Below are 12,488 nucleotides of genomic sequence, written 5' to 3' on the forward strand. Positions count from 1 at the left end.
AACTCATTGGAGGGAGGGGGTGTTAATGCAGATTATCCCTGCATACACCCTGTGGCTAATGACTAGTACTCAAGCAGCCACGAGCCTGTTGCCAAAAGGAGGAGTGATGGTAAGAAGAAGATCAACTGAAAAGTCAAAAATTATGTTTTCCCTGCTCTTGGGGCCTCTTTTTGTGCACCTGAAATGGTATTTCACTGCTGAAGAGGCTTTGTGGAATTATGTGGGAAGCTGGACATGCGAGTGAAGCTGTTTTGAAGTTATGAGGCTACAGGATCTTCTAGGGCCAAAATACTGTCTAGATCAGCTGAAATGGGATTGGGAAGATAGTTTATCATCTCCTTTGCATTAAACACCAAATGACAAATCCTCAATGGTCACTCTGGCTGATGAGACAAGTCTGACAAATGCAGCTAGGCATGCCTACTCAAAGCTCCAACAAACATCTTACTGCTGCAGTCAGCTGCTGACTGAAATCAAAGCTGTAAGGTAGCCGGCCTCTAATGAAACAATTCCTGTTAATTGTTTGTCTGTGAATTTAGCCAGGAAAGGGGAGGGGGGTCATCCTTTCCCATAGATGTTGGGTCTCATATAGGCATCATAATTGGTGACTCTGAAGGAGATGACAGTAATAAAATAGAACTTCTTTGCAATGGCATGTAGCTTCTTGCCTTCTGTATCTCAAAGGAGCAGTATGTTTCTTCTGCAAGGGCCTGGACTGACCTACCTGAATGATAACATTTTGCTTTGAATGGTGGATATGTCCATCGGAGCCCAACTACACTATCCTACACTGTCCATTGATTTTCTAAGAAGTGGACTGTATGGTGGAGGGGGCTGTGGAAGACCTACTGCAACCTGCAAAAGGACAGGGAGCAACAGAATCAATGCTAATGTTTTCATTTTGGTCTGAATCTATCAATAGATCACTTTCAATAGTTCGGCTGTTGTTTACCCTCCAATTCGTAGACCCCTGCCATTCTTCACATCTGCTCTGCAAAGCCACAGATACCATCAGTTGAAGAGACTTATGTTCCACCAAAACTGTTGGGGGAAAATGCATTGTGGCATGCCCAAGGAAGTAGAGGAGGAATCTGATTCAGAATGATCTGAAGTAGAGAAATTGTTGACAGTACATTCATTAACCAGAGAAGGCAAACAAGTGAAATGAGGTAGCTGAGGTGTGTTTTTGGTACCGAGTACTGAAATCAAGAAGGCACTAGTGAAGGTGATACATGACTGGTGGATTTAGAACATTGGCCTTAAGGCAGTGACAGCAAGTGGCCAAAGGTGAATTCCAGCCAGAGGTTCAGCAATCACTGAAAGAACATGGCAAACCAATGGCCCAAATCTAGAGGTCTTTGCTTGGTACTAGCCTCCCCAGTACTGATGTATGGAGTCAAAGACAATTGGGCAGTCATGATCTGTAGTTCGAGTTGGAAGGCTATCTGAGACATTTCAGGCTTGTTGATACAGAGGTGCTTTGAGCCTAGATGAGTAGTTTTCATGGGCCAGTGGGGTGAACATTTTACAATAGACAGATTTTGACTTTCCCTGACACAATGAACAGTGCATGTTAGCTCTTGTTTGGGGATTTTAACCCCACAGGAGGTATATTTCTTGAAGGAGTTGGATGAAGCCATAATAAGTCACCAAAACTAAGCCAAGCCAAGGTTGAGTTAAACAGTCTGAGTGAAGCCAAAAACAAAATCCAGAACAAGTCAAATTGTAATCCGTGAGGAGAAAGCCAAAACACAGTCCAACAAAAGTTGAACTTCAGAAATAAAGTCCAACACTTCTTTTGATGATGCTGATGCTGTAGTGGATGACAAGGGATTGAGTATTTGAGTGTGAATCTGGCTGGTCATGTGGACCAGGGGAGGAGGGGCTACCTCCAGAATGTTTTCATAGCAGCTCTAGAAGATTTCAAATGATGCACTGCGAAGAGACCCTGAATAACTAGTTGTTTCCAAGTTCTGGTAGTGAGCACCGTTAAACTTTTTTTTTTTTTACGTGTCAGGAGCAACTGGAGTTGCTTCTGGAATGAGAGAATTGGCTGTCTGCAAGGACGTTGCCCAGGGGACACCCGGATGTTTTTGATGTTTTTACCATCCTTGTGGGAGGCTTCTCTCATGTCCCCCCATGGAGCTGGAGCTGATAGAGGGAGCTCATCCGCGCTCTCCCCGGGTGGGATTCGAACCTGGCAGCTTTCACGTCATTAACCCAACCTTCAAGTCACGAGGCTTTTATCCCCTAGGCCACCAGTGGCTCCCACCGTTAAACTAATAATGTGCTAATTCATTCCTCCAATCTCCCAGCAAGATTTCACTAATTGTATTCAAGATCCCTATGGGACAATTCATAAAATATTTTGTCCCGTTATTTGTGCCAGAGATGGCCTCGAGAAGAGAAGGAGATTCAAAAAGTTCAACATCAGCTTTTTGGGTCTTTAAACAACAGAAAAGCTCTGTTTGCCTGTCTCCTGAGAGGAAGAAAATAAACTGCTGGAAACAGATTGTGGATAACTGGACCGAAGTGCATGAGAGAGAAATTGAGGAAGAGGGGAAAAAAAGTCTTAAATTTGCCTCTTAAATTTCTACCTTGTCCTCCTTCCTTCTACTTTATGAACTTTCTCCCTCTCTCTCTCTCTCTCTCTTCACATACATAAAATTCTTTGGTGTGAATACATTCAAGAAGCCTACAGCTCCAGCACCTGATAGTCATTTTAACATCATTGCTGATTAAACTTTTTGGCTGCAGTCTTGTGTCCATGCACTGAAGTAAGGTCCACTAATTCAGTAGGATTCATATGATATTCTGTGTTTCTGGTAATTACAGTTGAATCTTGCAAACACAGCAACAAGTCCCAATATGTGTAGATTAAATTTGTAGATTAAATTTAACACATATGCCCTGTCTTTGAAGTTCCATGCATGCACTTAAGTGACAATTCTGGACATAACTGTAGGACTCTTCAGCCTATGCTGTTCAGTTGCAACATTTGGATAATTTCTATTTACACTATGTGAATGGCAATAAAATACAACAAATTATATTGGCAAACCAAGGTAGTGACTAAGTATAGCTTGGCAAACAATTGGGGAACTGCAGTGGCATAACCTGTAACTCACTTTTTGGTAATAATAATAATAATAATAATAATAATAATAATAATAATAATAATAACAATAATAATAGCAGCAACTTTATTCTTATATCCTGCCCCATCTTCCCAAAGGGACTCAGGGCGGCTTCCATAGGGACCAATCCCAGTGATATTCAATAAAATACAACAACGACAACAAAATACAGTTCCATTACATAAAATTAATGCATAAACATGTATAAAATCATAACATAGCATGACAACAGTCTAACCAGTGACCAAAGGCCGACACACTGGCGTGTCAAATAAGTGGAGGCATGGGAATAAATTATGGTTGTGCAATATATTGCAGGCACAGTATCAAGATCAGAATCACTATTGATCATGCAAGAATAAAAATCCCCACAGAAGCCCAACTTTTCTTAGCTGCAGTCCTAAAACCCAATCATTTCCTAGTTGGGAGAAAGTTTGGAGCAGCAGACAAATGTCCAGCTATTTTCCTATAGCAGAGCACAGAAGAACGACATCTTATTTGGAGATGTCTTCAGATTGAATTCCAGATTGAAATCTTGTATGTAAGAAAGCATAATCCAAATAATGTAATAAATCCAAAACAATTCCACTTAGTGACTCTGTGTGTGAGAAGGGCCAGATATAAATACAGTGAATAAATAAGTAAATAAATAAAAATGGCTTCCATTCTGTACATATGCAAAATATTTGTGCAGTGAATTTGATACCTAAAACCACGTTTAGTGTCACAGTCCATAGATGGCAGCTGCCAAGTTTTTTGTTTACTAATTATAGTATCAGCATGATGATATCAAAAATAGCTGTCAAGGGTATCAGAACTTAACCAACAACAACATGTAATTTATACTGAGATCTTTTTATTTACCACCAGAAAGAAAATTTGAAACAGATAAAATATAATATATTTTAATTTTTGGGCAAAATTCAATATGTACTTCATGTATGGAATATGATTGAATAACATGTAATGAATACCTATCAGTATATTTCTTCAAACAACCTAATTCTATAGGGTGATAGATTCCATGTTTATTGCACTCTGTTGTGTCTAATTGGATATGTGTCGTGGTCCTCACTCACTGTTTTCATCAGAAACATCATCCTCAAGCTTTACATTAAGAAGTTATTTCTGAAAGTTTTCACGGGAAATACCATCCTGAAGGGATTTCTCTGAATGTCATTCTAACGTTTATCATTGCAAACATCACCACATTTTATTTCACTCCATCATCACATATCTTTATTGTTCATAGAAGCTAGAATTGTAAAAACTTTGTACATTGTGGTATGTGTAGCAACCTTTCTTGTCTGCTCTTAACAAGCAAATTCAGTCTCATTTGCAACTGCAAACTACATGAAGAAAGTTTTGGAAACTGCAGTTTCTGTTAGAATAGTCTAGAGTACTACCATTGCACCATGCTACTGCTAGGTCTGAACAGAAAACTTAGACTCTTCTGCTCTTTTCCAGTACAGTAGAGTCTCGCTTATCCAACGTAAACGGGCTGGCAGAACGTTGGATAAGCGAATATGTTGGATAATAAGGAGAGATTAAGGAAAAGCCTATTAAACATCAAATTAGGTTATGATTTTACAAATTAAGCACCAAAACATCATGTTATACAACAAATTTGACAGAAAAAGTAGTTCAATACGCAGTAATGCTATGTAGTAATTACTGTATTTACGAATTTAGCACCAAAATATCACAATGTATTGAAAACATTGACTACAAAAATGCATTGGATAATCCAGAACGTTGGATAAGCGAGTGTTGGATAAGCAAGACTCTACTGTATTTCAAAACTGAATCTTCCACATTTCTTTTATATACATGGTTTTCCTTATCTAGGTTTTTCCCTACCTCATATTCCATACATAGCTGTAAGGGATACTTTCCCAACTAATCACCTCATCTTGACTGACTTTGAAATCAGGCTGTTAAAAACATCTATGTCCTTACAAGGAGAAGTGTAAGGTATTACACTTAGTCAGAAAAAAATGAAATGCAAAGATATAGGATGGGTGATGCCATAGCTCAACAACAGTACATGTGAAAATGATCCATTAGATTCAGTGGTGCATTAGACTCGAGTAAATACGGGTATTTCTCAGCAGCTCTAACAAAAATATAGGAACTCTGTTTCAAATAAGCACCAGATGAAACTAGTGGTTGCAGTTCTCCGGCTGATACTGAATAAACATCTGGCAGGCTTTTATGTAATCACAGAGTATTTATTGCTTCTTTCTTGCAGATAAGTCTAACAGTAGTCCACATAAAAGAAATTCTACAGGCTCTTTTCCTTCTCTGACAAACGTCCCTGCTTTTTCAATTCCTTCAGTCTCACCACTTCCACTCCCCCTAGCCTCAGCATTTCTCCTTTTCAAAGGTTTTTTCCCCATCTCCATCCTCTCTTCACACATTCTTTCAAGCTTCCCAGCTGTTCTGTATCAAAATGTCCTGGGTCCCCCATTTTTGCAGGCTCCACCAGCTCTCTTCAGGAGCTTCTGGCTTTGTCTGTTGGCGGTTCCCTCTTTCAGCACCACCGTTACAGATGGTTGTATAAGCAACCTTGTCCATCAGGAAGATCCTTGAAAACCTCTACATCTGTAATATGCTGGTGCTTTAATGAAAATGCAATTAGTAGAATTCACTTTATTCATATTCACTTTATTCATATTACCTGTTATCATTGTTTTCCAAAACCACCTCCTACTTTTCATAATAGCATATTTTTGCTAAGATGGCCAACTGTTACTAAATGGCATTGTTTGGGATTCCTAGTTGTAAATTATAAGTTATTCACTATGTATATGATGCAAGTCATATACCATATTTTAATTGTAGCTAGTTGCACATTTGTTGCTACTGAGCAGAAGAAAGCCATTTCTGCCAAATAAGTGTCAAGTAGCAGTCAGCAGAGTGTGACCCTGGAGCCACGTGCAGTTTTTTAGACCCACCAGATTCCCTCCAATGAATCTCTGGAAAAAAAGGTCTAACAATAAAGGCAAAATTTTGCTTGTGAGGTTTGCATCTGTGCAGGAAATAGTAGAGCTGAGATTTTTTTTTTTTGGTGGGAACCCTGACTCCACTCCCTCAATATGTATAACTAGGTGTGATTTAGCTAGCACTCCTTAGTTTTTTTTTCTCCCCACTAATTGGAACAGCATCAACTGAAATATTCTGCACACAATTTCCCACAATACGGCTTTCTGCCCTGCTTCGGTTTTTTTAGTGCAACTTCATTGATTTCTAATCTTTTATGAACTTCAGCAGCTGCTGGTTGCCTCTTCCTCTTTCGGTAAATGATCTTACAGCCATCTTCAAACTCTGCACCACATGCAGTGCAATGATTCCGAACACAATGATTTAGAAGATGAACATTTTGAGTAGCTGTTCTTGTTACGCCAGATCATTTGACTTCATGACCAAAGACACTGTCCTTAGCTTGGATCTATTGACTAAGCTTTGTCCCACTCACTTATGTCTTTGAATACTGCCTTGGTCCCTGACTTACCCTTGGAGACATCTGCCACTGTGTCTCCTTGATTTCCATCATGTTTCCGACAAGTTTTTGGGGCCAATTCAAAGTGCAGGTGATTAACTATAAAGCCCTATACGCTTTGGGTCCAACTTATTTTCGTGACCGCATCTTCTATGAACTGCAATGGGCATTGAGATCTGCTGGGGAGGCCCTTCTCTCGGTCCCACCAGCATCTCAAGTATGGTTGGTGGGGACAAGAGAGAGGGCTTTCTCGGTGGTGGCTCCCCGGCTGTGGAATACCCTCCCTAAAGAAATTAGATTAGCCCCCACTTTTCAAGCCTTTTGGGTGAGTCTAAAAACACGTCTCTTCAGACAGGCCTTTGATCCCGAGTAATGATCTGCTTGATGAACTACCGATTGTTCTGCTCTGCATTTTGATTGTTACGGCAGTTAGCCGGCTTTTCGCAGGTTCTACTGCGTTTTAGGAATTTTATAATTTTATACTTTTACAACTTTATCAGTGGGATTTTATATGTGCTGATGATTATATTTATATCATTGTACTTATACTGTGCATTGTTGTTTATATATGGCACTTGAGATGCTTCTGTGAGCTGCCCCGAGCCCCTTCGGGGAAATGGTGGCAGGGTACAAGTAAAGATTTATTATTATTATTATTATTATTATTATTATTATTATTATTATTATTATTATTATATTCATTTTGGGTGATCAAAGTCCAAAATATTGCTGTAGTTTACTCTACATGTTTGGCAATGGTACATTGAGCATGATATTCTTCCCATGGGTATCTAACAAGCTAAGACACTGGTGGTGGATTCTTTCAGCCGTCAAGAGGAAATGGCCTATGAGTGGGCTCTCTTCCCCCTCTCATTTCTTCTAGATAAACTAGTGATGGGATATTAAAACTACAATGCAAAAGCAACAATGTATGTTTTGACACAAAATACAAAAGATAGATACTGCTTTTTTTTTTCCGTGTCAGGAGCAACCGGAGTTGCTTCTGGAGTGAGAGAATTGGCCGTCTGCAAGGACGTTGCCCAGGGGACGCCCGGATGTTTTGATGTTTTACCATCCTTGTGGGAGGCTTCTCTCATGTCCCCGCATGGAGCTGGAGCTGACAGAGGGAGCTCATCCGCACTCTCCCCGGGTGGGATTCGAACCTGGCAGCTTTCAGGTCAGCAACCCAACCTTCAAGTTACGAGGCTTTTATCCCCTTGGCCACCGGGGGCTCCATAGATACTGCTGAAGGGCAGGTATGGGTGCTTGGTCCATGGGAGCCATCTTCCTGTTGGAAAGGTCGACTTCTCTTTTCATTCCCTCACTTTTATTTGTAAACTAGGGTCATAGTGAAGATTAAGGAAGACAAGTTGGACTGTGTTCTTGTAGCCCCATGGTGAGTTAGCTTTCTAATCAACTAATTGTATGATTTCTGCCCCCCCCCCCATTTCTACCCTACCTTTCTCCCAGTATGGGATCCAAAGTAGTTTATAAAATTGAAAATAAAAGCTTATTTTTCAAAAGTTTTTAAAATTACATATTTTTATTTAAAAGTCACATTAGATTGAGAATATTACTTACAGAAAGCTTACTTCTAAATGTGTTTTTTAAAGCAATCATTTGTGTTTCTTACAGCCTTCCCTTCTGCCCTCTTTCCATATCTGTTCTCACTTGGTGGACAAGGACCTGAGAACTAGCTGAGGCATACCTTGGCATGCATGCATGCTGAGGAAAGAGGAGTGGGGTTCCCTCCACACACACACCCCAAAAAAAACTCAGCTCTATATTGTTCTGCATAGGCAAATAAACCCCAATTGTATAAATTCACAGATGGTCACTTAAAGAACCATATTTATAGGTAAGCAACCTGTTTTTGCTTATTCTGGAAAGTTTAGTTATTCATTTTTAAAAGTTAAATGACTGGAGCTTCTTGTTCTGTATAGCATTACTCCCCTCCCTGACACAGAAGCCTAAACATGGACATCCAGCCCATTCCAGGTGATATTCTTTATTTTATGGCATTTTTGTAATCTGAGGTCAGAAAATTGTCTCCTAAAGCCACCATAATTGCCAATGCTCTGTTAAAGGCATAGGAAATCATAAGCATAAACAGACCAGAAATTGAAGTAAACTGTGGGTGTTGTCACCCCAAGATGTCTAAGAGCTCCTTAATAGTTTTTTCATAGGTTTACTACTGGAACCACAGTGGAAAATTAATACTCTCAGTGGAAGCCTGGTGTTTTTTTCAGATTTGTTAATTTGGGAAGATTCTGCAGTACTTTGGTTCCTGGGGAAATCTGCAGCAAAAGGTCAGTAACGGTGATTCTGACAGTGTTGAAGCCCTGCAGAATTTTCCCTGCCCAGCACTGTGCTATGAAAAGAAATATTTCACGTTCTTTGTGCAGTGCTGAGGGACCCATGCCACTGACCCTACACCGGTTGTTGTATCCCATAGTAATTAAAAATTTGTGCACGACAAGTTGAGGGGAACTGTTAGGGCTAAAGGCATATCTGGCGAGGAGAAATATACAGTCTCTACATTTAAACATTTTTTGGCTGAGTAGATGTTATGGTCAACTTCATATATTCTATTATGTCCTCTCTGGATCTATATTGGAAACATGTAATCAGACCACCTTTAAGAAGGATTCATCTTTGTATACAATTCAAGATTTGTGTTGATAGTTTCAGACTTTGCTGGTAGAATTTCACAGATGGAGGGTTAAGTCACATAAATAACCCACGCTGGAGCTTGACTGTGTTCAAGCAGGTATCTACAGAGTCTATCACAAACCAGGATTACTAATCCACAGTTTATCACAAACTGGGATTATCGTGATGAGAGCTTTGCATACAACCCAAAATGAATGTCTTGTTAGGATGAATTCAGACAGTTTTGTTTCATGGGTTCGGGAAAGAAGATATTTTGGTTTTGAAAGAAGATAATGTGAATAGATTCACTATGATCAATGTTCCAAAATATATTTCACTTTGTTTTATTGTAGAGCAGTATCTTGGACTTTCAGGAGAAATATGTGTATCTTAAGGAGCATCTGGAGAAATGCTGTTCATTTCTTCTGAACAACTTGCTTCTGCCTTCTTTCCCAGGAAGTGTGTAGAGAGCTTTGGTGTCTCAGCAAAAGTAATCGTTGTGTTACCAACAGTATACCAGCAGCTGAGGGTACTCTTTGCCAAACTGGAAGCATTGAAAAAGGGGTAAGTTCAAATTACTTTCAATTCAAGTTATTAACCAATATGTTTAGACTGTTCGTGTTTCATAAACATATATCAGTTCCTCCATGTTTGCAGGGGTTAGTGCAGGGATGGGTAAATTTCGGCCCTACAGGTGTTTTGGACTTCAACTCCCACAACTCCTAACATCCGGTAAAATGGCTGGGAGTTGAAGTCCAAAACACCTGGCGGGCGGAAGTTTGCCCATGCCTGGGCTATGTAATGCTGCCTGCTTTTAATCTGGGGGAAAATGTAAATATCACTGGTTAGCTTTTTAGACATTTATTAAAGCTAAGATATTTCTTCATGGAATCTTCTCATTTGACTAAAAGACAGTCTAGAAATATACCAAACTGTATGGGATACCTCACTAGTCTGCAACCTCCTTAAAGGTATATCTGGCTTAAATATTCAGCCTTATGATATGTTGATGGGTAAAAGATAAAAGATCTTTATAATAAATGTGAGCTTTGTAGTAAGATGAAGAGAAAAAACTGAGGATAGCAGCATCATGGCTTTCATTCATTCCATCTACTTTATTTTCAGTCAAACTGCACTATTTTATCCATATCTCGTATTGCAAAGCCTTTCAAATTGCATTCATTTGTTGGCTTTTGTGCTGTGTTATCCTTCTTCTAAAATTCCCTGTATAAACAGAGTCATCATACTTATAGGGTTGGTTGGTTGATTGATTGGTTTTTGACAAGAGGAAGGGAAAATGGTCCTCATACTGGAATAAAGGTTCACAAGGAAAGTGGCCTTTGAGTTCCATCTGTGGAACTCCAGTGTTTGCATCTAGGTGGTTTCTGAGAGAAACTGGGTGTTATTAACAGTTCATATGATATTTTGAAAATTCTTTGTGAAACAGATTTTATCAATTCTTCTTATAAATGTCTGTGTAACTTATAACCACTAGACTGCATAGAGACTATGAAGAAGAATATTTTGCTTCATATAAGTGTTCTTCATAAGATTCTGTTCATTCATAGTTCTTGCTCACCTACTCTTTTCTATAAAACTATGCTCAGGGATTTCAAATATTAGAGTTATCATTTGTATTGAGTTTTTTAAGTTTCAATTGGATTAGGGAGATTCTGGACCTGTGTCTTAAATTGTTACATGAGATCTAAAGTAAATGGATGGAAATACTGGGTTAGTGTTTTAGCAAAGCTGATGCTTTGTAGAAAGTTCTGTCTGTGATCTGGGCAGGAACCACCCCAAATGCATGACTGGACACAAACCACTTGTAACACAGTCTCAGGTAAGTAAATAGTATGTCTAAACAATAGTCTTGTTTCAAAACTGATGTCATTTTTGCTATGTAAATTATATCCTTAGATAACCTGATTGTTTTTCTACTGTGATGGAAGATGATATGCCTTATGTACTGTTTCTTGCAGAAAGAGACTATATGCTTTTGGGTTAAAAAAAGCCATCTGTACAACTATAGCATGCCAGTCACAGACTAAAGGGGAAAATTACAGAAGCTTTAAAGTAAAAAACAAAAAAAACAAAACTCTGTATCTTGCTCCAAATTTTCATGAAGGCATTTCAGGTGGTCAAAAGCTCAGTGAACCGTTTTCCTGGAAACCATGTTTTTGCTCAGCTTAAGTTAGCCATCTGCTCTTCTGTCATTTCTGACAGCCTTTTGTTTATTTCTTCTCTACATCCAAGCTTCTTGGCTTTCTCTTAATTCTCCTTTAACTTCCTGGCTGGTGATCCCTTGAGGAATTGACAATATAAATGTACTGCTATGCAATTGTACTATTACTGAATGGAATGCTTGAGACTGGAGATTCAATATTACATTTTCCATTCGATTGCAACTATTTTTAATAGATAACTCCCTATAAAAGTACCAAAACAGGGCAAGTGCCATGGACACAAGAGTGACAATGATTCATGGAGGTGGGGATCACATGTAACAAAATGTAAGAATGGTTATCGATACATTGACTCATTTTGTGAATTCGTTCTAAGAAAAGGTGTTTTCATGAGCCCAGCCTGTTTAAATCATATTTAGGTTTATTTGTAGAGCATTTTGGGGCTAATAAAATTCTAGTATTTTTCTACTGTTGTTGACACTGATTTTGACAGGTACTTTCTTGATGAGTAGGCTCCAGGAAAATCTTAAGAAGCAGAAATCACAATATTTATTGTCTTATTAATTTCTATTTGATAACCTATAGTGCACTGGATCCCAATCTTTTATTAAGTGGTTTCATGAGGGAAACATATGCAGAACTGCCTTCAATATGTTGTATTTGTATTTCTAAAAATGTTAATGAATTTGACAAAGATAGTCCACTGTTCTTTTTTATACATTATAGTGTTCAAAACATGAATAGACAACATTATTTTTCATTGCTGTTAGTAACTTTGGTTAAAGATGCTGGATTTTTCTTGAAATGCAGTTCCATCAAATTGAGACCTCTTGTTCCTAATACATTTGTTTACGATTTCAGCCTAATTTAATTGCACTTTGACTACACTGAAATCAATCGTATTTAAATTCTCATCAATAAATTTGTTCAGTTGACTTTGGTTACAGACGTATACATGCCTTCTTGTGTAATGTCTTGAATAGATATGCGTGAGATTGCACTGATTTTGAGTCT

At 38.7% G+C, this 12,488-nt stretch overlaps 1 protein-coding gene across 2 annotated transcripts in view; it reads left to right on the plus strand.

Moving 5' to 3' along the window:
• adamts6 (ADAM metallopeptidase with thrombospondin type 1 motif 6) overlaps positions 1-12,488 on the plus strand; it is a 180,663-nt gene that overhangs the window by 115,282 nt on the left and 52,893 nt on the right. For both annotated transcript variants that reach the window (XM_062972381.1, XM_062972382.1), the window contains one exon: positions 9,748-9,855. In XM_062972381.1, the coding sequence (XP_062828451.1) occupies positions 9,748-9,855 (108 nt within the window). The remainder of the gene's footprint in view (positions 1-9,747; positions 9,856-12,488) is intronic.

Source organism: Anolis carolinensis, chromosome 2 (assembly GCF_035594765.1).
Source record: "Anolis carolinensis isolate JA03-04 chromosome 2, rAnoCar3.1.pri, whole genome shotgun sequence".
Lineage (NCBI taxonomy): Eukaryota > Metazoa > Chordata > Lepidosauria > Squamata > Dactyloidae > Anolis > Anolis carolinensis.